The 27,609-nt window shown below is 42.8% G+C and overlaps 1 protein-coding gene across 2 annotated transcripts in view; it reads right to left on the bottom strand.

The window, feature by feature from the left end:
• SORCS1 (sortilin related VPS10 domain containing receptor 1) overlaps nt 1-26,226 on the bottom strand; it is a 264,539-nt gene extending 238,313 nt beyond the window's left edge. The window contains exon 1 of one of the 2 annotated variants that reach the window (XM_051800441.1): nt 24,994-26,226. In XM_051800441.1, the coding sequence (XP_051656401.1) occupies nt 24,994-25,629 (636 nt within the window). In that variant the 5' untranslated portion in view covers nt 25,630-26,226. The remainder of the gene's footprint in view (nt 1-24,993) is intronic. The other variant, XM_051800444.1, reaches the window with a different exon arrangement.
• Between the last annotated feature and the right edge of the window lie 1,383 nt (nt 26,227-27,609).

The following is a 27,609-nucleotide window of genomic DNA, read 5'->3' as shown; positions in this document are numbered from 1 at the left end:
CTCACTGAATTTATTCTTTTTCCTTTTTTTTTTTTTATTTTTCATCCTTCTCTCTCCTCCTCTTGCCTGGGCTTCTGTCCAAAGTCACAATGAGTTGAGAATAAGGTGTTCAGAAATTATTTTATAATTCTTTAATCACCAAACTTTGACATACTCTAGTCATTGGGGCTGGAGCATTTTGATATAAGCAGATCCCATGCAGTGACAGAATCAGGTCGACAAGGCAATTAACCATCTCTGCATTTACACTCTCAGTAAAACAATAAAAAATAAAAGAATGGATAGAGAAGATTGGAGGAGGGACACCATAACCCAGCTCTGATGGGCAAATAATTGGCTTGGCTTTGCTTCTGCAGTCACAGTGGAAAGGTGCACAGCTCACAGTTATTAATATACTTGCAGAACCAGTCCCTGGAACACACAGCAGTATTAGTGTCCACTTGCATCTTGACAGCAAGCTGCTGCAATTCTCTGTGCTTATCTCTTTTCCTTGCATTGATAGGGGCATTGTATCCTAAAACAGGGAGTTTGATACCTCAGCTTTTAAATACACTGTAGTGCCTAAAGCTTGCTAACTACAATTTTTTGCTAGTTTTTCAGCAAACTCTACGGGAGTAGTAACAGTACAAATGAGCACATGCTGTTTATCCACAGAATGGCTGTATTTCCCACTGTCTACTACCCCACACATGCTTCTCTACTTTGACCTACACAGGAAACAATTTCATCAGTGGTTTTAAAATTCTCATAAGTAGTGCCCCTCTAACTATCCTCTTGATCTATTTTCTGTAAGCTCAGAGGAATACATATAATCAGCTTCCAAGATAACATGAGCAGGTTGCCAAAAATGTCTTGCAAACACTCTAGTACCTCTGGGAAAGAGATCTTGTTGCATCCAGGAGTAAACTGAGGCACAGAAGGGATAAGTGCATGGAAATTTGGGAATCAAGCAGCATCACTGATCTTTTTCCTGCTTGTTCACTTCGGTAAGTGACACCCTCTGAGGCAGAATAAACTCACCAACACAAAGATTATAGTGAGACAGAGATCTGTCTAGGTGGTTGTAAACAGGGTGTGACCAAGTCCAGGGGTGATTATCTCCCTCAGTTCATGGAGACTTGAACATGCTCAGGGCTTCTGGACTATGTAACCTAGACTAGACATTGAAATGGAAGGATCATAGGATATGAAGTTTGGGAGTCAGTTCTCATGATGCCTCTTTTTTACCTAACAACAGGTTTCCTCAGACAAATACTTGAAGGAAAGAACTTTGCCAAGACATTATCCATTTCCTGTCCCCACAACACACATTCACACACTGACTGACAGGAACCCAAAAATTAACCTTGAGAAATCTCCCAGAGGCCAAATACTGATGAGTTTGTTTCTTATTTCAGGACATCTCTGACATCCACTGGCCTGGATATCTTCACACAACATTGGACACATACACAGCTGTGCAAACTGAAATATCTAAAGAATCAGGGAAAACTGAGAAACCCCTTTTCACCACATTCAGAAAGCAGAGTGAGCAACGCCAAACTCCTTCACTGTGTTCCTCTCTTCCAGCCCCAGGGATGAAAGAGTCAAGAAACAGGCTGTCCCCAGTGCCATCACTGCTCTGGTACTGCCAATAATAAGTTCAGTCAGTTAAGAATTACTTATACAGAGCCAAGATCAATAAAGCTATAGTGTGGCAGAGGCAGCTCAGGCAGGCTCGCAGGGGGCATAACTAGGAGTGATGGGCTGAAATTAAGCAGAAGGAAAATTTTGGCTGAACAGCAAGAGAAATTTGCTTTGCTAATAGGTCAATCAATTAGACCAAGCACACTACTCTCAAAGGAAGCATACAGGGAAACCTGTCACTGGGATCACTTAAAACTGGAGTGAAGGAGCTCCAGAGGTTGTCACTGCATAAGCAATTCCACACTATGCATTTCAGGAGTACTGCAATTCTGTCTAGCCCGTGGGATCAAAGCCAAAACTGTCCAGCTTATACTACCCCTCGAGGTCTTAATAACCCTTTCATACCTATAACAAGCCTACATTCCCAAAGGCAACACAGCTCTGTTCTCCCTCCTCTTGTATTTAATCCTTGCATACTCTCAGAATGGCATTCAACTCATGAAGTCATTGAATTTCAGGGTGTTAATTATCTGAAATCTAGCTATTTTATCTCTGCAATCACTGATAGAGCAAGCTACTGAAATAGGGATTTATGACAGAAAGTACTGAGGTCTCTCCAACAGCCACCCAGAGAGTCAGAAATAACAATTGTCCAATTCTTTGAGAGTTAAACTTTTACTGATTGAGTTACCTGTGAGACCTTAACTTCTTAAAACATTAATTTGGTTAGCTGCAATCATGTGGCTGTGACATAAAAGACCTTTTCTTGTTTACCAAGCAAAATAGAGACTACAAAAGGATAGGATTTCCATTTCTACAGTGCAAATACCACAGAGTGAAAATTAAAAGATTGTGCTGGCAGAACAGTAAATGGATAAACAAGATCTAAATATAATTATGCTGAGTATTAAAGAAATGTTTCAACAGACACATCAGAAAGATTTAAGTAGTCTCCAACAAACATGGTAGGGCAAACCATTTAAAACCATCAGTATGCCAGATCTTGGTCCATCAGTGCAGGCACTACATGTTTCCCACAGCAGCAGAGATCTTTTACTTAAGAGACCATTACCTGCTGCGTCCTTGCAGTATCATCCCTTATCAACAGTGGGATTTGAACCCTGGCCTGCCAGCATGGTGCTTCCAGCAAGAAATTACTTGTTATTGAAGGAGGAGTGAGGGGAAGACTAAAGCTACAGAACAGCACGAAAATGCAACACGCAAGAGCACTGGAGAAACACAGAGAAGCCCATAAGGCAGCAGAGTTAGAATTGGGAGCTCAATAGGCTCTATCTGTGCAAATTCCCTGAAACATGCGAGAGGGGCCACTAATCTTGTCAGCAGGAGTCACACTGATCAAACCATGCTTGTCCTGAAATTGCTTCAGATCGTGACTGCTCTCCAGCCCAGAGATGGGCCCTGAAGTCAGTCTTCTCCTAATAACGATAATTCCTCTGCTTTTTCTTCAAGTCATAGAGTTTTCTCTGTCCCATAAAGATCGAGAAGGTCAAATATCTCATTCTTCACCCAAATTTCTCAGACACACTAGCCCAGATTGACTCAGATAGGCATGCCTATCCCCTCAGCTGCAAATTGTTTCTCAGTTATTGCCCTTGTCCTATTGATGTGACAGAACCTGCCATGGCCAAGGCACCATTTTGACATTTGAATCTTTGTCTGCTTGCCCTCTTTTAAATGGTTCACTGCATTTCTTTAAGGTACATTTTCAAGCAAGGAACAATCCCCTAAGCACAGACTCCGGGCTGCTATAAGTTAAAAGACAAGCAGGTTGTCTAGGCACATTTTCACTGTAAACTATAGCTGGAAATCAAAAAAGCAAGTGAAAAAAGCACAAGATTTTGCATATTCAGATCTGTGAAGAAACCAGTATCTCTGTTTCTCCAATAGATGGTGCTAATAATTTCTTTCTCAGATATTCATAAGTAAAAAAGGTGGGTTTCTTTTGTGGCAATGCTGCAGTAAGAGAGCTGTGAAATGGGACAGAGAAAGCAAAGAATAAAGTCCCAGCAGCCCTGGGGATTCCCATAATAAAGATGTGAAATGAGAATTCTGACTCACCCCAGCAGTGCTACTGGTGCTTTCTAATCTCTTTTCATTAAGTGCTAAGTTCCTGAAACCTTTCCTGAGCCTTTGCAGTACCCTTTTCCTTATGTGAATAAGGATGAAAAGTAAAGGCTTTTGAGGAAAAGTGTACTGGCTTATCGAGGCAAACCAGGGAGAATAACAGCCTCCATCTTCTGTCACTCCTCTGAAATGAATACAACACCCAAGTTGTAGAAACAACAGTTGCTTAGCATTAAGGTTATCAATCAACAGCATGCTTCCACTAAGGACTGCTGGACTTAAAAACATTTTCCAAATTTCCCTGTTTGTTTTTCCCCCCAATGCATAAACAAGGATCTGGTTAAATATACCTCAAAGTGTTAGAAATCTACATTGGTGTGTGAGAACTGGATAATTAAGAAAGAAATTCACTTCCCTAATTGGGACAAAAAATGCAAGACTGTGTAAGTAGAAGAAAATTATGCTATTGAGAATAATTGCAATGTTAACAATTTCAGTTGTTTCAAGAACTCTTAGCAAAACTATCACCTTGGCTGTGTCCAATCACTTTATTATTTTTATTTTTAGCACATCAGAGCTGTTGCATTTGTCCTAAAACTTCTCATGCAAGGCTCAGACCATTATCCTACATCTACTGCATCATTTGTCTCAACTTACATTCCCAAGTGGCTGTCCTAAAACTTTAATATTCCTGCTGTGTTTTCTCACCTACAGTTTTGTCAGCCACAAAGGCTATTCAGTTGTTCCAGACCACAAGCAGTGCTAAAGCAGATGTTAAGAATGAAAGACAGGGTCAAGTAATTTTTAAGCACTATATATAGTTTGGCTGCACTGGTTTATGCATTAGGACTAGAAAGTAATGGGAAACTCAGGGAGTCAGATGGGGTTTTAACAGCAGAAGTGCCAGGGTCTGAAATTTAATGTTTTCTTCCAGGAAAGTCAGAGCAGGAATGAGGCAGAAAACATTCCTGTGGAGCACAGCAAATGGCAACTGCATTCAGTCATTCACGTTCTCTCCAGATGAAGCAGCACTCATGGACAGTACCCGAGGGATGTGGTCAAAGACTCTCTTTGCAAAAAACCTCCAGTATAGAAGCAAAAGATGAGGCAAGACACCCTTCACCTGGCACTTCAGGAGGGAAGACTTGAATTTACAGACAGTGGATCTTCACTGCCCCATGTGAAGGTGTTGAGCACTTCATAGCCGGTCCCAGTGTTCCCTGTACTGTGCAGTATGGTATAAATGTAGTGAGGGGGAAACAAGGAACACCAGTAGACCCAGACAGTCGGGGCATGCACCTTGGTACATGTGGTGTTGCTCCTAACACAGGAACTTGTATTGGCACAGCTCAACCAATAAGCCCTAAGAGATCTTCCCCCTCTACCTCTGCTTCTTATTAACACGGTATCATAGTGCATCACAGCCTCTGAAGAACTCAAGAACTGACAGGTTCTGTGGGAAGCAGCAATTTTAATGTTCATTCTACAGTTCAGGAAACTGAGTCACAGGCACAGGGATTTTCTAGAAAACTCATAGGAACTCTGCAGCAGAGGAGGTAACTGAACTGAGATTTCCTGAGCCTCACCTTAGACCCACAAGCACATGAACTGCCCTGCCCCCCTTCTACTTACTTAAATAGATATATACCTGAGTATTAAATAAGATGCAAATCTCTTGCTCTACAGAACTCAGAGGTATTCTGAAATTAGCATGGGGGAAGTAAAGAATACTTGAGCTGCAAATGAATAGAAATCAAGGTAATGTTCAGCATATATTGCTTGGTTCTCACATGCTTGACTTTAAGCTCTGATCCACAGAGAAAATGCTTCTAAAATATTAACCACAGTCATTATAGAGGGCTTGCTTCTGACAATGTGTCTTATGGTTCATTTACCAAGAGAAAATGGGTGCGATTTTAGCCAGTGTTAAAATTAATCTGCTTTTATCAGAGAAAGGAAACTAATCCCACCTGCCCAGTTCTTCTGTACTGTGTTTTCAGAGGAGACTAAGAGAGGCAGCAGGCTTTAAATAACTAGGCTTCTCTCTGAACCTGGGATTCTGTAGGTTTTTACTCATCCAGGTTGAAAAAAATTTTCTGTGAGTGAGGCCAACCACTTCGCCCAAACAGAATTCCTACAAGGCCAAGTTCATAATCAGTGCTGACCCTGACCTGACCCAAATTGGGTGCCTACAGGACTTTCAATTTCTTCTTTGGGGAAGGTCAATTCTCTGAAGCCAGTCCAATCTGTGATATAAGGTAAGGATGAAAGCAGCAGCAACATCCTATTGTACACTCAATATCATCCACACACAGTCCCCAGGGTCACAGGCAACCCTCCAGCAGCTTTACAAACCCTTTCACACACACTGAGTTCACCCAAACTTCCCTCTAAGCCCTTGAGTTCCTGCTCCAGCCCTGCTTAAGGCAGAGACAGAACTTCCAAGCCAGAAAAGGTTTCCTGGGGAAAGAGGAGAAAGACAGGAGGCAGAGTTCCCTTGTAAGTTACCACCCCTGCAGAGCAGTGCCCTGAGTCACACAGCATTGAGCATCTGGCATATCCCCATTGGAAGAGTCCAGGGTAGAGCTCAATAATCCCATTTACATCACATGAGGATCTGGCTTCAGAGACTGAGCAGATCCCTCTAGTTCCTCTCTGTCTTCTTTAGTTTCTTTTTGTATCCAGAAAGTGTATTTCAGTTCTGCTACTAAACTTTAATCACTCACTCTCTAGGCTTTAGTTCTCTACAGATTGCTTCTATTGACAGCAAATCCTAGGAGAATTATTATTTTTTATTAGTATTATTATCTTCCAGTACCGCATACATAACAATAGCTCTCTAGATACAGCAGACAGATATGAGGAAATGAATGGAACCATAACTGCCTCATGTCTTTCATTTAAGATGTTCTGGTTTTAGTCCTTTTGTTCAGAAACAAATTTAGCAAGAATTTAGGAGCTGTGTGTTGGGGCTGAAATAAATTAGGTAAATAGCAGAAGAGGGAAACTTGCTATGACTTCAAAGTACAATCAACACAATGATGGGACTTGATGGAATAAGAAAACTAGGGTTGAATTTAATACAAATGGCTCTATTGTTATCAAAAGTTCTGTACAAGCTCTAATGATAATTCAATTGCATTGTTCATTGGGGAGAAAGTAGATTAAGATCATTTAATGTTTTATAATTAGCAAAATATTTCATCCTGGCTAGAATTTACCTTCTTGTGTGAGGGAACAGAAGGGGTGTCAATGGCAGGTTGCAGGTAGCTGTGGCACGTGGACAGACCTAAGTTCTGCTTATGCACACACCACGGGAAACACGGATCAGTGGTAATGGATACCATCAGCTGGAAGATTCTTGTCAAGATTTCTGCATTGTTCTTATCATGTCCTCCCTTTGCATAATGGATGGGATTGCTGGAACATTTCATTTCTGATGATAAGACTGATCTGTGAATAAGCACTTCTCCCACATAGCTTAAAATACTGTTTTTCTATTCCAAAGTGAACACTTCCAATTTATTTAGAAATTCAGGGATATAATGAAGCAGATTAAAAGGCAGGACAAGTGCCAAGCCCTCTCTTGAACTTGACAGTTCCTAACCCAAAGAGCCTCACAAGGAAAGCATGGCACTTCAGTAGAAATGCAGCATAAGATACCATCCCAGACCTCCATCAAGATGGTCCCTTTATTAGAATGTGATCAGAGCCAAATAAAAAAATATTAGATCTGCTTATTCTCACCTTTCTAATGGCAAAAAGTAATCAAAACCCTAAACACTCATAGCCCAGAAGAAAAATAATGAGACCCAAATCAATTGATTTCTGAAAATTATTTCCAGTTCAGTGGAACAGCTTATGCCTGCAGAGCATGCAATGCACACTGTTACCCCTGCAGAACACAGTTCTATATAATAAGCTCTCCCCGCAGATGAGCAACAAGCCTCAGTGACAATAATCACCTGTTTGCATCTGGAGCACCACTGACTGCACGATGCTTTGACCCATCCAGCTGCTGTACCTTAACCTTGCTAGACTGGCAGCTACGACACCTTCACCCTCTGGAAAGACACTGTCATTTTCTTGCACATAGCTTGGTGATACCATTTCTCTTGTGGCACCAACAGGAGGGGTCCTGGTGTAACAGGTGGAAGAAGGGGCAGTTGGGATGCTTTCATCTGTCCATTGTCATTCACCAATGGAAGTGGTCATCCTCACTGCCTTTCAATGCCAGGGGCTGAACTACATCAATAAGTGAGACATACACATCCTTAATGAAGATTCCCAAAAAGAGGGGTGGATCTAAGTACTGATTTGTTTTCACATCTCACAATAGAAATCATGCAGAAAATTCAGAAACCCTTTTGACTTTGAGGCATATATTTGAAAATCTTCTAAGCAGAACTATGAACAGCACTGCAAGATCTGTCTCTTCCGTTCTCCAGAAGGAACTACACACTACGAAGACAGAAGGTCCCCTGCCAAAATGCTGGCTAGAAAGAAGGTACTTGTGGGTTAATGTGGGTGTTGGCAGATCTTCAAGAGAGGCAAGCCAAGCTGTGCTTCACTTTCACAAGTTAAAGAAGTTGGAATGATGAGGGGTGGGGTTGGGGGAGGGAGAGGAGGAAACATTAAAAAAAAAAAATCAATTGGAATGGGAGAAATCACCTTTGAAAAAGCTGAGAGTCAATCACTGATAAGGAATGTTGTAATTCTTGGTCAGATCAGACTCTCAGCCCCCTCGAGATGATAACTGCAGGATATCAGGTGCTAGAAGCTGCCTCTTTGTGCCTTTTATAACATACCAACCCATTAAAGTCATCCCTTTGCCACAGGCTGCCAACACCAGCTTAAAAAAAATCCACAAGAAGCAATGCCGTAGTGGAAGCTTCTGTGGGGAGACATGCAAAAGCTTCAGACAGAAAAAAAATCTGAAGATTTAGGTGAACTATTTCATTTGAGATAGACGATGAAAGCACAAATTAAAGCCACACTTTAGCCTACCTGGGATAGCTGTTGACGTGAGGGCTCCTCATCTTGAAAAAAAATTCAGTTTAAATGCATTTAAAGGCATAAGGTAGGAAAACACAAGTACTTCAGGTAACTTACTGCAAACCAAGAATATGTATGACATTGCCCCTTCTTAGCTCAGTGACAGCCCACTGCACCTCCTGTTTGAGCCTCAAATCCAAGCCAGGTTGGAAACATTCTGCTGCAACTGCATCATCAGCCACAGGAGAGCTCATTTCTAAGGCTGCATACTCAAAAGGCAAAAATGCACCACCAGAATTCCCCGCTGAGACCAGGGCAATCCCTTGTCCATATTAACTTCTGCCACAAAGATACAAGAGACCCTAAAGGCTTCTGGTTTTGCTTACATCATCCCTCTGAAACCAAAAGCTGCCAGGTTACAGACTTTTGTTTTCACAAATTATTCACTCCCTTCTGAGCCCAGAAAGCACCACTCCAGCTGTAAGAACTTGTACCTCTACAAGTAGCAAGGCCACTCCCTGCCAAATACAGGAAGGTAAACAAAATACATCTCTTCTGGCAAAATGTCTCCACACCAATTTGTGTAATTGCCCACATCTCTGAAGAGGGTCTAGTTCTTGTTCATGCTCTGACTCTAAGCATTGAAATACAATTAAACCAGATGTATCAAACACAACTTGCTGGCTGGCTCATATCAAACCTCCACAAGTGGTGGCAAAGAGAGGCGACTCTCATTCAGAGACGCTGAGAACAAATTGCACAGTGTATGCAGAGAAAGTCACAGCATGGAAGACTAAGGTAAATTCTTTCATCTATACCTCGCCCTCCAGCAATGTCTCTGCCCACTGAGTATGAACTTTTGGCTAACAGTGTTAATATCTGCCAGTGTATTTCCTTATCTCCTCCTCCAAGCTGTTTCACCAAAACATAATCAGGCTTCTTTACCTCTATACTGGCTCTTATCCTCTTTCTGTGTCTTTTGTTACCAGCCAGTGCTTCTACATCACTTAAGTCCAAAATCCCCAACAGAAAAACCTTTACTCCTCTTCAAAGTGCTCATGGTTTTCTCTTTGTGTGAAATCAATCCAGCCATCTGCATCTAGAATAGTGAAATAGTCTTTTCTCTCTAGAGTCTCTTTTTAGCCAATTCCAGAGCTAAAACCACCCTTAAACCCTATTGTTCAGATCACATTACCCCAAACCACAATCTCTGCCTTGTGTATTTTCTATTGCCTGCTTTCATTTTTCCAGGCTGTGTCCCAGAAACAGCTTTTTAACATCATCACATTATTCTGCTCTATCAGCAGCTTCAATTTGCTGCTCCATTCCCTGTATTGTCCAGTCAATATCCTGGCACACCACTGTCCAGCCTTACTCTCCTCTATTTTACAAAGTCTTCTCTCATTCTCCAGTTCACATTGCCCAGAGAGGCTTCCTACTTACTTGGGACACATTTCTTCTTTGGCACCTCTTTACTGGTAGAAAATATTTCAAACCATAGTGGATTTTCCTTCAGTTGAGATCACTCAACATCAGCTTTCCTCAAAGCTTATCAGTAGCCATAGGTCAGCTTCTCTAAAAGAAAAAGCTGTTGTTCAATAGACTCCTTACACCTTCACACAGTTCTATAAAAGAGCCTCACCCTCCTACATTTGCCCCTCCTATCTCTTCCTCGTCCTTAATCACTTATTCCTTCCACCTGAGAAGACAGGAAATTGAAGCCAGCTGGGTCCCTTTCAAGGGCCCATTTACACCCTGAGAGCTTCCTTCATCGTCCTTCAAGTTGCCTTCTGCTGCTCCTCACTACACCCTAAAATCAGTGCTCATCTCCTGTGTGTTTACATCCATCTGTATTTTATTATCTAAAGGACAAAAAAAAACTTTACTAGGCTGAATCGAGCAATTGCATAATCAATGCATTTGTAAACCCCATGTTTCTGCAGCTTCTTCTTGCCTGTTCACACATTTAAGAAGCAGCAATTATCCAGCCTACCTCCTGCCCGAGGAAGAAGTCACTGCAATCGAGTTATCCAACTCCTACGTAAAGCAATTCAGTGCATTCCTTGGAATTGTTTCCGCCATGAGGCATCCATACCTGCCTCACAGATCATGGCTGAGACTGTCAGCTCTTTGAGCCAGGAATCAAATATTTGTTTTTAAAGCATTTCAGTGCTTTAAAAAGAAACATTGTACAGGATGTGCAATTAGCAGGGAGGAGACATCTCTTGTTCCACACTAAAACATTGTCAGCGATTAGCACCTTTAGGAGGCTCCTACTTAGTGGAAATTGCATGCCTTGGGATCTCGGTTGTCAATCTGCTCAGCAGTGGAAAGGGTCAGAACGGTGAAAAACAGCTATTTGGGCTTTCAAAAATGTTCCTCTTGCAATCCATTCTCCCCTTGAGTTTCTGTCTAGTTAACAAATGCTGGAGCTGCCACACTTCTGACTTTCCATAGAGCTACCCTTAGTAAAGCTGAGACTGTTTCAGGAACAAAAGCAATATTTGATATTCAAGTTCCCTTCACCGTACCTTTATAGCAGCCAATGGGATCATCTTATAGAAGGCAAAAAAATGCTGAGATTAATTTAAAAACCACCTTCCTAGCTACGTTCTTTATCCGAATGTGTCAGAAGCCAGCATTTCTGTTCTGTGGGGGATTCAGGCAGGCTAATGTTTGGTTTCAGTCCCAAGAGAAAAAGACAAGATCATTAAATTTCCCAAGAGCATCAGTAAACATTTTTCATCAGCTAGTCAGTAACACCAAAGCATTTCCTTTTGATGATGTCTAAACATTAAACATTAATTGCAAACATACATAGAGATGTGTTTCTGGACGCTGCAGGATTTATCAGTAAAAAACTCCCACAATTAGTGGTTCAGAAAGGAAAACATTGTATTGCCTTTGAGACTACCCACTGACTTGCCTCTCAGCAGCACCTTTACTGCCCAAAGAACTTGTTACCTTCAGCAAAAATCCTTTGGTGACATCCTCCATGGGACTAAGGAGACACCACAAAAATAACACAGATGGAAACAGAATCTCTCCAGGACAGAGAAAGAACACAGTTTGTTTATAGGGCCCATTACCACAAGATAGGACAGAAGAGCAAGGAACTTTTACTCCTCCTGGGAATGAGATGAGGTATCATGTAGTGTCCCATATACTCCACATATTCTTATATATTCAGTAAAAAAGACGTGTCCTTGATACAGCATTAATATCTTTTCATAATCTTCGTGCCAAAGCAAAAGTCAGCTGGCAAGGTTTCTCACTAATTTTCGACACTATAAGAACGCAGACAATTTTGGTTGATATTTTAGTGTAGCAACTGTCACTGTAAATGACATACCTCCAAGAAATTTTCTGATTTTGACTAAACTGTATTTTCTAACAGAAAATTCTTCTGACAACTTTCTTTCCCCAAGTGGCTCAAATAGTAGTATTTAATGATTTATATGTCTCAATGATGTTTTTACCTTACTGACATCATCTGTCCTATGTAAAATCAACAAAAAAGGTGAATATTTAAAACTGTATGTCATCTATCTTCTGTTCCTTACTTCTGCAATACTGCATTCAGTTCCCATACTTCATTATACCAAGTATTGCTACAATGAAATATTTTCATATTCTAGCAGCTGCTACTGCATAATGCATTTCTAGATCATCTGAGTAGCTCGTTAGGAGAAAAATTTACTAATGAGTTAAAATTTAATTTGTCTTGTGTCGTCCCAGTTCAGACATCAACCACACAATTCCATATATTTAAGCAAAAGCCCAAAATTACAGACATCTTTTCTCTTCTCTGAATTCTCTCCAGCAATGATCTCTACGTACGTCCTTATTTAACCAAAATGCTCTCTATATAAAGGATTAAGTACAGGTTTCCTGAGTAACATTTTATAATGAGTTGCTGATTCCTTTGTACTTTCTGCTCCTCATAAAATTTCTCAAAGTATCTCTTTCCTCTACTTGCTTATAAAGGTTTGTTTCACACCATAATCCACCTTGCCCAATGCAAGATTTCTCAGAAATTACTGTTTCTGCCTGGCCTTTCAATACCTCAGTGTCAGAAAGGGATAGAGATGGATTCTTCTGCTTGCCTCAAAGCAGTTCTTGGCTTTATCTAAGTGAATACTGATTTACATGAGTGGAAAAGGTGCACAGGCTCAACATTTCTCCTCAACTACTTCATTCTGAGATGCTGCCAGATGCAATAGAGATAGGGAAGGACAGAGCAAGCTAGGCAATGAAATTTTCTTCTCTTTATGTGTGTGTGTTTCCCTTCAGCCTGACAGGAACACTGGTGATTTTTTAACTCTTTTTGGAAGGATCTTTGGAAAGTAATTCAGGGTTTGTTTTCTTATTTCACTTTAAAGCCATGCCTCAGATGCTTCACTGATAAGCCTGCCTAAAGAACTTGAATAGCACTGAAGAAAATCAGTGCTGCTGTACTCAGGACAGACACTGACAGCAATTTTAAAAGGACATGAACAGCCATCAAAGCATAGGCAGATAACCCAGAGCACAAATACTTCCTGGAAATACTTACTACACTTAACATCACTTTAGAAGTTCAAAGAAACATCAGAATATCTTTGGTTAAGTCTGCTTTAAGAGAAACATGATGTTCATCTGCACTGAAGTTGTACTTTACCCTCCACTGTTCGTGGTGGTGAAAAGACAGGTGTAATAAACCTGCCAAGACAGGGCTCTTTCCCCAAGGAGAACTGAAAGGGACCAACACCCAAACAGGACAGGACAGCAGCAGGAAGAAATTCTAACTTGGGATAAAACTAAAAGGAGAGATTGAGAAGCAAGTGGGAATCACCAGAAACATTAATTTCCTCCCTCTGAATCCATGCACAAATTAGACAAACCATCATGCTCTGCTGGATATTGTGTGTCTCTGTATCTTGTGTGCATTGGAAAATCATACAAACTTTAACACTGTAATGATTCCAGGATGGTGACAGCACTGAAATCCCCTAGAGCCTGTTACACTTAAGAACAGGGAAAAAAACATGGATGTAAATCTGCTCTTTCTGGACTTCAGAGCAATGGTGGCAAAACTGGCCCACATCTGTGTAATGTGGGCACTCTAAATTTTGTCAGACTTCAGCTGTGATCCATTCCAGCAGCTCCCCAGCTATCCAAGTAGACTATTGCTATCCCAGCTCCTGCCCTACTTCTGAACTGTGTAACAAGGAATAATGTCAAATGAAGCTGAGGAAAAAGGGAAACAACATGGTTTCTATGGAAGTTTCTCTAAGTTTCTGAGAGTGTAAGTGGGAAGACACTACAGGAATCTGTTTCTTAAGGAAATTTTAATTAACAAATCCACAGAGCCCCAACCCACCTGGTACAGAACTGGCCCCAACCAAACATCTCAAAGGAAAAACAAACAAACAAACAAACAAATAAAACCACAAAACCAAACAAAAATAAACCCATTAAAAAAAAGCTATTATCCTCCAAGTTAATGAGTGGAGTCTTGGTAAGTTTTCTCAACTATCTTCAGTGTCCTGGTTTAACCGGCCTTTAAGGTGCATCTGGTCTTGTTTTCAAATTTGTTCTGCAAGGACATTTGTTGTCATCTGGGTTTGGAAGGCAAGCTAAGAGGCAGGACTCTCCCAGTTAATGCTGAAAGATGTTATGCACAATCCCGTAAACCAAGCACTGTGGTTGTACAGCCACATGTACTTTCTGCCAGGGCTGAGTCCACCCTGCATCCTTGTGCCTGTACTGTCTTGTACATTTGGAAGGCAAGAGGAGATAGGGTAGGTGGACCTAGCAGGACCACCACACTCATGCTGAAGCCTCAGTGTGTTCCTCTCTGTGCAGAGTGTATTCCTGCTGCTGTGCAGCCCCCCACTGCTAACACCTGCAGCATCCCATTTAATTGCTGCCCAGGGCTGCCAGAGTAACTCAGCTGTTTGACAGCATCAGTGCAGGCTGCACTGGCTCATGGGCTGACCTGCTCATGATGACAATTATTGGGGTTATGTTCACCTTTCATTAATACAGAAACACATGCCTTCCCTGCCCTTCTGCATCAAGGGAAAGCATCAGCACTCACACACAGGTGTGTGTGGCTCTTTCCTCGTGTGTTTATTGTTTATCTTTCCTTTCAGGAATCACACTCAGAATGTGTTGCTGTCTGAGCTGTCACTGCCTGTCACATTACAATAACGATCGCTGCTTTCAGAAGCCAGTTCAGGTCGTTTAATCATCGCTTCCCTCCAAGCTGTCCATCACAGGGTCGTCTCCAGGCAACAGCATCAACAGACAGGGCCGTGGGTGGCTGATGATGATGATGAGGAGGAGGAGGATGGAGCATGCTAACATTTGCAGGGAGGAAGAAGAACTCACGTTCCCATGGCAGAGGGAGGTATGGGAGCTGCTGAGTCTATCTGATGGGATCCCAGCCTGCAGCATGATGAAAGTAACAAAGATTTCAGTGATTGCAGAACTCAGTGCTTTGGTGAAATCAAGAAGAAGATGCCAGGACCCTGGCCCATGCCACAGGAACGCAGAGCTGGATTCCTTGCTTCAACTCTCGTAGGTGTCCATGGTTCAACTCCCTCCATCACAGGTGGGGTGGCAGGGCCCTGCCATCCTGCCCTGGGCACACGGGCACAGTCTGGGGTAACAGATAGCCAGAATCAGCCACATTTATTCCTTTAACAACTTTAAAATGAGTTGGTTTGGGGTGGATGAGAAGTTTCTGAAGAAAAAAGAAAGACCATGTGCCAACTTACAAAAGTTGAAAATAAAATGGAAGGCAACACCAAATTGGAAGCTTTTCATCCAAAAGATGAGCTGGAGAATTATTTTGTTTCATTATATTTTCCAGGATATACACAATTAAACAGTCATTTTCTATTGAAACAAACAGACACAGGTTTGCATCAAAGCATCTTTCAGTTACAATAGCCTAAATTTTTATTACTAAACTTCATCAGCTCATCTGTAGCAACATTAGGTCACTGGATCCAGGCTAAGCCCAGATTTATGTAGGCCAGATCTACATTCTTTTTATCTCTAGACCAGGTTCTATCCCCCTTAACATCATGAAGAGAGTGTGGAAACATGAACACAAACGAAGTGGAGGAAGTGTAGTACAATCCCTCCCCATGGTTCACTTCTCAGTCAGAATACCATCTCAGGGAATAATCATCCCCCAGACTGCTCTAACTAGTGACATTTTACCATGGACCTATGCATTTTGAAATGAAGTTTAATGCATATGCTGTTTTGCTCTTATTAATCTGTTTATCCTGTCCTATATATACAAAACCTAGTAATTTTCAAAGTAAGATCTCACTTTTATCTGCAGATAACCATTTCCAAAATTTGATTTTGTTCTCAATAATGATTAATTTAAAGTTTTTATCTTTCATCTATAGAAATGTATTTTTTTCTTGAAAACCTTAACTGAAAGCAATGGAAAGAAAATTAATTTTCCATATTGCATTCTTTGGCATATAGAGCTTTATTTTCACCATAATTGTTATTTTTTTACACCAGAAAAAATATATTTACACTCACCTATATGTAAATACTTAAAAAAATAAGGTCCTCAAATATTGATTTGAATATTCAGTGCAACTCACTTCTCCTAGGTCTGTTTTCAGAGAATATCACTGAAAGTTATTGGCACCATTTTTGGCCAAGATAGGGAACATTAAACTGTTTCTAAAGGTTTATAGTGACCCAATGACACACACAGAAAGGGAGCATATGACCTCTTTCAACTACTGAAAATATACCTCGGATTTAAAAAAAAAATTTCCAGGCAAAGTCCATTCCAAATTATTAAATGGCATTCATTTCCACATTAGTGAGGAATTTCTCACTGCTTTCTGAATCAGGGACTTTATGATTACTTCACCCCTCCCCCCCAAAAAAAAAGTGCACCTGAGAAAATCACATATTGAGCAGGGACAATTTATGAAGATGAAAACGTGCCTACATTTGTTACATAACATATTTCCCTTGTATTATTTTCTCAACCTTACATTTAGTGGGGGAGGTGAGAATGAGGGGAGAAACATTTGAGAAAAGACATGGGATGTCTCTATTGGGTTATCTAAATAGCCTGAGATTTTTTAAAGAGCTTTTCACTTCCTCCTGAAGACATGTATGAAAACTATCTGCAAGAGCTCATGGCACTGCTGTCCTTAAATGATCACCAGCAAAGGTGATGAGAAACCTAATACAATGAGGATGTGAGCACTGACACCAGGCTGGGACCTGGTGGTGTAAGAGATCAAAAGGTTCCCATATGTAGACAAACACTCTCCACCCAAAAAACCCCTTCGTCCTACTTGGGCTATCTCTGAGTTTTCCCAAGAGGAAGAGAGAAATCACAAGGCCCGTGACTGCCTTTACCTTCCTGCCCCTGCAGAAGCAATTGTGCCCCTCAACCACAGCATAGGGAGTCCCTTTCCTAGCATGGGCTGCTCATGGTGGGGATATTTGGCATTGACATCCCCCCATAGCAGCAGAAGCAGGTCCAACTTCCCACCTTCTTCCCCCACACCTAAATCTCCATCTCCTTCCTCAGCCTCCTCCTCCCTGCTCGTTCCATGTCAGGGGCACCTCAACACAGCCTGCTCTGAGCATGTACATCCCTAGCATGGCACAGGGGAGTTCACAGGCAGCTCTGAGTCCCAGTGTGCAGTCACAGGAGAACATCACTCCCCTATTGAGGGACATGATGGGGAGTTCTCGGAGACCCTTTAAAAGAAAGGAATTACATTTTAGGACATACCCTAAAATATCCTATTCCTTCTTAAAGTACTTTTCTTCTATGTTCCTCGAGGAAAGAAAGCACAGTACCAAGTAAAAGTGTTATTGTGTTACCAGTACTGAGAATTAGGGATTAAGGATTCATGTTAATTGTTGTCTGATTTAAGAGACAGAAAAAACAATTCAAAGTGGCACAAAAATAATTTTATTGCATCAACTTTTATATGCATTTAAAATTCCAAAATAATTAGTCTATCACCCAGTGCTGCTGTTTGAGCTGGAATGAAAGCCCATTTTCATTTAACATAGAAATGTCAATTAGAGCTGTGGGAGTCATTGATTTTTTGGTTTGCTGGCCAGATATAAAAAAATAATTGAGAAAAAAAAAGTGCCTTGTGTCAGTGTTATTTTTTTTCTCCTGAATGTAGTTTGCATCAGGATGAACAGGATGCAGTACACACAGCTTTTATGATAATACCAGTTACTTAAATATGGGCAAATATAGTTTGAGATGCTCTACAATTCCCAGACCATCAGGCAGTTTCCACAGGATGTCCTTTCCCTGTGAAGCAGCAGCTAGAGGCACTACCATCTCAAGTGTCACTAGATGCCTCTGTCTCCAACACTGAATCAAGATTTTTGTATCACTGTATCATTTTAAAATATAGAATAAAATAATCAGAAATCCATTCCAAAAACACTGCCTTGATTCAAAATAATTAAAAAAATATTACATTTAAACTTTCATAATTTTGGCCTGTTTAGGGCTATTTCTTAGGAGCCTTGGGATCAAAGGAAAAATCAATGTGAAGCTATGAAATGCTCTGGCCAAGCTACAACAATGTTTTCCAGAAGAAGAAGTCTTTGAGCTCTGCACAACATGAGGGTTGCATTCAGCCTGACATAGTATGAAAGGCCCAGAGGATGTAAGATTGTCCAAGGCTAATGCTGACCTTGCAGCCCTTCATATATAAAGCTGTGTCACAACTGAATGGGTCAGAATGGTCTCTAACCCCTCCAGAATGAATTAAGGACTTCTGACCTCCTGGTTTCCCCCTCTGGACTGACCTCATCAGGATCGCCAGGCCAGGGAAATACAAAAGTCATATTTGAAGTCAGGAGGAAAGAGAGAAACCCATTTTCTATTATAAAGTACAGTATTAAGAAGATTGAAAGCTATAACCCTATTGCTTTACACAGTTTATAGCCTCTCAATATTGCATGAATGCCAGTTGCAACTGTCAGAGCTCTTCCATTATTCTCCTTAATCTCCCCTCATGATGGGATTTGCATATCCCACCTGTCAGTCCAGGCAGAAGCTCCTCACCATCTCCCAAACACTTTCACAGAGACCGGAATCACAGAATGACAAGCCTTTCTTCTAGTCCTCACAGATTCTCTTTCACTTACTGCTTTCTCTCAGAGCATGGCTATTCTTATTTCCCACATATCCTGTTTCACGTTTTGTATTTGAAAATGTTTTATCCAGTCAAGAAATATATATAGTATATAGAGATGGACTGCAATACAGAAGAAAGAAATACTATGCCCATTGACTCATTTTTTTTGAAAACTTCAACATGCACACAAATAAATAAACACCAAAAAACCCCCAAGACCTCTGGTTAAAGACATAAAGTCCTATTCAAAGTTACAGGAAATTTTCTGCTGTTTTCACTCACTGAAGAGCTTTTAAAGGAAGTTTGATACCTAGAGTGCATGTGAAGTATTTTATGACCCAAAGAAGTAAATATAGTTCAGAAGACAAAAAAATTGAAACAGGCGACTTTTAGAAATATTTTAATTTTGCTTGATTTTTTTTTTCTAGTTTAAATTCCCATTTTTTTCCTCACTTTTTATTCAGCCCTTGCAAAATATATTTTTATAGCTCTAGCAAGAAATTAACCTGAAACAGTCTCAGCATCTGGTGCATTATACTCTTAATACTATTATACACTGTTGTAATATGTACATAAAACATACTACATCTCACAGAAGTATTTTAATGCAGGCATCCTCTTTGGATGAATATTTTGGGGAGCTGTTTTCAGCACAGCAGGAGTCAATCTAAATGCAAAGCAACCGACTCTGGGGTTATTCCCCACCATGGGTCTCACTGCACATCTGGCTCTGGACTCTACATCCATATTTATTACCTAAAAACTCTTCCTTTATGATAATGCAATTGCCATGGGAGGAAGGGAGCAATGGGCTATCACAGCATCATACAAGTAATGCTGGTCACTCACGGGATGATGCTGGCAGATTCTTCATCCCTGATAGTTTTACACTGCAGCCACAGCTCTGCCTGCAAGGGAAGGACAGCAGCTACCAACTACATCCTGTTCCATGAACACAGCATTTGAATGAAGTCTCGAAGTGAGAAGATGTCAAAAATAACATTTTGATTGTTAATCCCCCCGTTCTGGACTGAACAGAAGAGCACTGGCAGTTTAAGGTACTTTTGCCATGCCTTTACTGCCTCACTTGTAAAAAGTAATAAATTTGTTATCATCTGCACAGAATTGCATTCATCAAAAGCAAAAACTGGATTCAAATTCGAGTTCTTGGGAACCTGACTCCTAGAAATTCAGAGTTCACTTTCCACAACCTGTCGCACAAGCAGATACAGAAAGAATGGTGCTTGCTTGATTTAGCAAACCAGAGACTGAAAGGGAATATGATTGCTGCCTGTAAAATGATTCCAGGGGGCGTAAGTGCCAGGGAGGGAAAACAACTTTAATTAAAAAGAACATGCACAAGTGAAAAAAAAAATTAATCTAAATTGTCCAATGGCAATGTTAGAACAGAAATCAGACAGTAGTTTCCCACAGACAGGAGAAAAAGGCTTGGAACAGCTGCACAGAAAGGAAGAAGGCAGTAGAAGGGTGAGTTGAAAGATACCCAACTCTTTGTAAGATGCAGTTTGATCGGTTCATGGCTGTAGGATGCAATACCTGCTGGAGCCTTGTGACATTCTTGAAATTCCTAGTTTATAAAGTAGGTCTGAACACTTCAGTTAAAAATCCAACAACAGTTTATTCACAATAATTTGTCCAGGTGGAAATACAGTACATTTGAAATATATAGGTGTATTGTTATTCTGCTTTACCTGTGCCCAGTTTTTCCTGTCAATAACATTAAGTAAAATTTTGCAAACAATATCTCATGTAGAGTCTCATCTTGCCTAAAAGTTCTCCCATAATAGACCTAATTCTTCCCTTGTTGTCTAGTGTTATCACCTGACAACAGCAGTGTTGACGTTGCAGGCTTCACCCTGCACTAGACCCATCAGTTGTATCGATCTGTTGTGGACAGAATATGAAACCCGTCTGGCCATGGTTGTTTTGCATCTAATTCTGACTCCATCTCCATGTCTCTATCAGTCTGTTGAGGATCTGCTGTTGTGGAGGACCTATGAGAAGCTCAGCTTTGTCTTTCTCACCAAGTAAATCACAGAAGTTTGAACCAGTTGTTTAGAGGTATCATGACCATGTAAAAGCCAATCCCCCGGTATGCAGCAAGGTACATGCTCAAATTGTTCACCATATGCTTTAGATCTACATCAATGTCCAGCCCAGGAGAACACTCTGTCCAGTGCCAGGCAATAGCAAACTGCCATTATAATAAATGAGCCCCATGCTGAAACCCATGCTGCTGTCCTTCACAGCACCACATTATAGCACAAGTTGTAACATCAAAGCACTTGCTCAAACTCCCTTACCTTTTGACCTCCTCCCATTTTTTTGCTCTTTCACCAGAACACTTTCAAATGAAAAAGTAAGGCTCTGATCTCACTCCAAGCCAACCTAGGACAGAAGCATTCTTCATTTTTTGTAAGCTCTGAGAACCATCTGTATCCCAAAAGCTCATAATGGACATCACCTAGAGACTTGCTCCTCTCCATTAAAACCAAGTCTCTCTTTTAGCTCCACACATAAATCTCTGCTAGCTGTTTTCTCCTAGTCTATAGCATCACATTAAGGGAGCTATGGAGACTCCAAATCTACAGTGTTTGGATACAACACATCAAGAAGCAAATTTGAAACCTCTGTGAGCTAGGAAACCTGCCAACTTCCACACCAATGATGAAATTTCTCACTGGTGCAAAAAGCAGGAGATCTCACTTGTGTATCTTATAGCAGAGATTAGAGAAAGATTTATCTCATATGACCTTTTATTCCCATTTCTATAGGGGCCAGTGGAAAGACCCTCAGGATGTATCAATGCAGGTAAATTAAGTAGTACCAGGACCCATTTACAGACTCAATATTCTATACTCATATTGCCAAAATAATTCCAGACAGGGTGCTGGCATGGGCCAGTTAACACCTTCTTGGATCATTTTTGGAGTCTGGGACTTGGTGCAAGCCAAAGACCTTTTCTAGCACCCAGTTTTGCTGCAGCCACTCTTCCCTGCTGCCTTGCAGATTGAAAGAGCTCAGGATTGTGGAGATGCCAGACAGCTTTGTGTGGCCTCATTCACCTCTGCTGCAGTCCAAGAAAGCCTGAGACCCATCTGTATTTTAATACAACACTGGATACACTCCTGATTTCAGCCTCATGTCATCTAACAAGCCAGGCTCTCTACACCTATGCTCTCCCCTGGGGACCTCCTGTTGACTCCACTGGTGAAACAGCAAAGGAGACAGGAAGGATTAGTCCACATGTGAAGCATGTCCCCACAGATGTAAATAGGGCATTCTGCAAGTGTCTGGATATGAATATTGTTCTGGAGAGCAAACTGTCCAGGGAATACCTAAAGTCATTTATGGGCCAAAATAATCCCTGATGTAAAACAATTTATGTTGATAGAGTTATACCTGGATGCCTTGGACTATTATTTACTATTCTTATTTTATCTGTGGCCGAGCATACAGCAAGTTCATCCTCCGAGCAGAATGCCATCAGTTCAATGGTGTGTGCACACACTCACCATGAAATCACAGCCAAGCCCGAAAGAAGCTGCAAACACCCAGAACAATCCCTTACAGAAATTCATGAGTCCTTTCAGGGGTTCCTTCTCCTCCACCAGCAGCATTGCCATTACATCCAAACCCCTATCAAAATAAGGATACAAGGAACCACACTGAAGCTGGCAGAATCAGGTACATTGCAATAGAAAAACAATCTTTAATTTTCCAGTTTTTCCACCTGAAAGGATTTCAAATATTTTAAGCTTTATTTTTGATTTTTCACTCACACAGAAACTGCAAACTATTATCATCTTTATACTGCCCCTCTGTCTGGGCAAAAGGTAAAAGTTGTGTGACAGCAGCACTTACAGAACACATAAAAATGAAAATGGGAAGAGGTGTGTTGCATCCCCATGCCACAGCAAGGAAACACCAGCAGGAAGCTGGCAGCTACCACTGTTGGAGTGCAGCCAGGGCACTGGGGTTATTTACACAGCATCCCTCACAAGCAGAACCATGGGATCCTCTGGGACCCACATGCAGGCAGAACTACATATGTTGTACCCTAAAGGAAGTGTTTCACCCCAAGCCCATCGCACTCCCAGCTCATTCCCAGATGGGTACCCAAAACATTCACACAGAGACAATGGGTCAGTGCCACTTTGGGCTTCCTACTGGACACACACCATTGCTTCAGCTGAGCCTGGACAAGCCTGTTGTATATCCAAGTTCTGCTGGGGCCCAGCTTCAGTTAGTGCTCTGAGGGGGATGCAATCACAGCACAAAACAGCATAGCACTGCCAGAGCCCCAAGCAGCAAAGGAGGGAGCATTACTAACTCTGTACACAATGCAACCTGCAGCTCTTTGGGGAGGACAGTCACAAAACATTTCCCCACAGCTCCCTGAAAACATTTGTACACTAAGACACTCAGAAAGTAAATCAGTCCCTGAAAATAACACCCTACGCTACCACAGTGGGCTGAAACATCTATACATGTATATGTGTATACTTAAACACGTGTATAATAACAGTAGATGTGTCTTGATAAATGTACAGATTAAACATAAATTCAGTGATAGACCAGAAAAACTGATGCCTGCTGGCTGATTTTTATATCAGAATCCTTTTTCTTAGCAAATGGGTCACTTGAAACCAGCATCAGCCTCAATTCAATTCATATGAACAGACCTGAGTTCCTACAAGGCAGCTTCTGTTCACGCAACTATTTAAGAACAGGCTAGCTGAGTTGTGAAGAAAGAGGAAAGTTCTTCTAAACAGAGATGATAAGTATTCCCCTGTCAATTAATTGATTAAAAAGCTCCTGATGAGACCATAAAACCGTGTCCCAATTAACTAAGGCTGAACCCCATAGTGATATCCTTATGACATCCACTGCAATTCTAAATTGAGTGGCTCAATACAATCCAAAAGGAATTCACAATGACTAGACTATCATTTCAAAATGTTATCAGGCTCCTAGTACTAAAAGCTGAAAGGGAGTCCAAGGATTTCTGCAGAGCAGCCAGAAACCTTCTGGCATTACAACAAGAGACACCTAGGAGAAGAGCCTGTCCCCATTTCTCCTGGGAAGTTGTATGGGCAACAACCACATAGTGGCGGCATCCCTTTCTCTCTCATTAGCATTCTGCTTGCTGTCTCTAAGAGGCAAAGTTGGGAGCATCGGACAGACAGATTCCTCCACTTCTGCTAGTCCACAAACACAGTTAAGAGCAGGCAGAAAGCACAGCAAGCAACTGACCCTGCCTTCCCTGGGCCTCAGTTCTCAGCTCCAGGTACCTCGGTAACAGATGCTAGAGGGATACAGGGCTCAAGTTAACCTGGTTACTTTGATGCCACCACTATTGCTCCAGCCTGGAAACCAGTTGCCTATATCTCCGGTCACTTTTGTTCTGCTTGGCTCAAGTTGGAGCTGTTCTGTTCCTGAGAAAGGTCCAGTTTACAGGGAAGAGACAAGAACTGTCCTGTTTTAACACCTTGGTGACAAGAGGCAAAAAGCAGCTTTATCCCATTCACAGAGGTACCTTGGGGGCAAAGTCCTGAAGCCCTCTAGTATCTCCACTGCAACAAGGCCTGGGGATGAGCCCTTGGGATGATGTGAGCCCGCAGGGCTGGCAGCAGAAAAAGCAGCAACAGAGGGACTTTCCCTGGCCTTCCTTACAGCTGATCCTCTCAGGGTCCTGGTGAAGGCTACCCTGGGGAGAAGGCAGGATGCGAGGACGGATCTCCCCTAGACAGACCCTTCCCCTCCGCGCAGCAAGCAGTGGCACCACTGTATCCCTCTCTGCTCCGGGGTGAAGTCGAAGGGGGCCGGAGGGGGGATGTGCTCAGCGGGCGGGTGGGCAGTGGAAAGTTTTTCTGCTCCAGAAGAATGGCCCTTTTGAAGCCCTTCTGCCCCACTGCACACTGCTAAGCGAAGCCAATCCCCGGCGCCTGGAGGCGCAAAATCCCCCTCGAAGAAGAAAAGCCCCCCACCCCTCACCCCCATCCTACACTCCCCTGGACCACCCCCCCCCCCAAAAAAAAAAAAAAAAGAAAAGGAAAAAAAAAGGCAAAAGGAAGATGAAAAGCAAAGCCATCCCCCGGGTACTCACGCTGCTGTTGTGCCCGGACCAGTGCACCATGGCCTGGTTGTGCGCCGAGTCTCCGGCCAGGGCGAAGGTGGTGCTGCCCAGCCGCAGCTCCTCCAGCCCGAAGCGGGCGGCGCCGCCGTCCCCCGGCTCCCGCCCCGCGGCGCCGCCCGGCCCCGGCCCCGCGGAGCCCCGCGGGCTGCGGCCCCTCCGCCGCACCGAGCCCGGCCGCCCGCCCGCCGGGAGGAGAGCCTGCCCACGGTGGGGTCGGTCCTCGGCCGGAGCCGCCGCCGCTCGGGGACGGCGCTCCCCGGCCACTTTCTCCTTCTCCCTCATCACTCGCCGGGTCTCCCAGCCGCTGGATTTCGTCCCCGTGGGAGCAGCGGCGAGGGTCGCTCGCAGCCCGGCATCCTCCGTCCGGGCCTCTTGCCCTCTCTCACCTCCTTTCTCCTCGAAGAACCTCCTCTGCTCCTTCTCTCCTTCTTCGGTCCTCAAGTGCATCAGTAATCCTTGCTGCGGCTGCTGCTGCGGATGCACCTGCGAACGGCAGGATCTGCAAGTTATTTCTGCGCCGGTAAAGCCAAAAGTGAAGAGGAAAAGCCATGTCCAGTACAGGAGAGCAACGTGCCAGGCTGGGTACCAACCAGCAACTTTTTCCATCGCTGCCGACTGCTTATGAGTGCGAGGGAGAAAGAGCAAGGAGAGGGCAGGAGCGAGGGAGCCGGGTGCTGCCGATTCACCCGCCGCGGGGTAAGCGGCGAGAACTCCGTAAAGTTTCAGACTCTGCTGTGCTAGATGCAGCCGGGGGATAGAGGAGATTACTTTCTTCCGCTGTCTTTTTTCCCTCTCGTTTTCTTTTCCTTCTTTTGCACTTTTTCCTGTTTTTCTCTTTCCCCCCTCTTTTTCCTTTTTTTTTTTTTCTTCCCCAAGACTGGCGTTGCTGATCAGGCTTGTGATGGAAGGCAAAGCCACAACCACACGGGGGAGGAGCTGAATTGAAGTCAGAGAGAGAGGGAGAGAGAGAGGAGCAAATCCTGGCTGGTGATTTCTCCCGGCTGCCTTAGTGGAAGTCACAGCCCGCTCCTCTCCCGCTCGCTCTCTCTCTGCTCCCTCTCACTTCGCCGCTTCTGCATCACTCCGCCTGTAGCCGCCCCGCCAGGACGCCCCGCGCCTGTGTCATGAGTGGCTGGTTACGCACTCCCCCTTTCTCACTCACACACACTCCAAGAAGGACTTACCCCAACTTTTAAACCCAAATCGTTCGATCCCTTCCTCCCCTGTGCTTCCCATCAGCTCAAGACCCTGAAACCTGCTCCCCAACATACTGAAATCACTACACATGAATTGGAAGCAGAAGTGTAAAGTGAAGGAACAATACATGCAATATATACAGACATGTGTGTATAGTCTTTCTAGAGGAAATATTTAAATTCGATTAATTAAATGACCTTAAATGTCTGAGGAGGCTCTGAAATGTCTTTCTCCTTCCCCCCATGACTGATGTAAGTGCACTGGAGTTGCTGGGAATAGGCACCTGTGCTTGATTTCACAGAGGGGAAAGTCGCATTTCTTCCCCTCCATTCCCTCCTCTGCTTTTGCTTCACTGTACCGTCATTTACAGTAGCTGCTGATGCTTAGATAAATCACTCATGCATGGCAGAGATGTACCCACATAAATGCTGATGGAGACAGGGACAAGGTTTTGGAAATGAAATGACAGCAGTTGGTGCTGGGAGACAGGGAGAGGGAGATTCCCCTCCAGTGATATATCTGCAGAAGAAAAGCCCTTTCTGCTCTAGCTCTCTCAGGCTTTCAGGACTAGCAATTTCACCCCCAAGGAGCAGTGGTCCTCTTTTACAGGGGTTCTTCCCCAGGGAGCAGTCCTAGTGGTGGCCGGAGGAGATCACCAAACCCTGCTTCCAGAGGCTGGTGTCTGCTGGCCACGGGAGACACTGGTCCCTGACCGCAGGCAGCACTGTTGGTGACTGCCTACACAGCTTTGACAGGCACTTGCAAATGCCCACACACTTTAAGACTGGAGGGAATTGAAGGCTCTTCCACCGCAATTTTATTCCATCTCCATCTGCCTGCTCTCACTCATTCCCATTTGATTTACAGGAGAGTTTATTTTTTAATTAATTTTTTTTAACATTTCCTTCCTGACATGGAAGACCTTATTGATTTTTTTTGGCAGGGCATTTCAGAAAGAGATTTACAGATTTGTTCCACATTCTTCTAGAGATTTCACTCAAATGCTCACTGGTGACACGTTTTGGAATATTAGCACAAGACCAGGGGTGAAGGGAAACTCACAGTAATTCAGGCTGGGCATAACTTCACGCTGCTTACAACAATGATGGATTGTCTGCAGTGTAACCACCAGACCTCGGCTAAATCTACCAATTAACGGTATACCTGTTTCCACATCTCCCAACTAAATGGTTACTATTAGTTACAGCCTGCCAGGTAATAATAATAATTAACACTTTGCACTTAAATGCTTTCCCTTACTAAGCCCAAAGTTCCTCACAAAGGCCACTTCTGTTGTACAAACGGTGGAGCTACCTTATTAGCAACCCAATCCTTTGTCTTCTGTTCAACAGATTGACCAGATGGATCTATCCCAAAGGATGCACTAAA

Source organism: Manacus candei, unplaced genomic scaffold (genome assembly GCF_025592945.1).
Source record: "Manacus candei isolate 608988 ecotype Guabito, Panama unplaced genomic scaffold, ASM2559294v1 h1tg000050l, whole genome shotgun sequence".
In the NCBI taxonomy this organism is placed as follows: domain Eukaryota; kingdom Metazoa; phylum Chordata; class Aves; order Passeriformes; family Pipridae; genus Manacus; species Manacus candei.
Note: the sequence above shows the minus strand (reverse complement) of the source record. Positions and strands in the feature narration are given on the sequence as shown.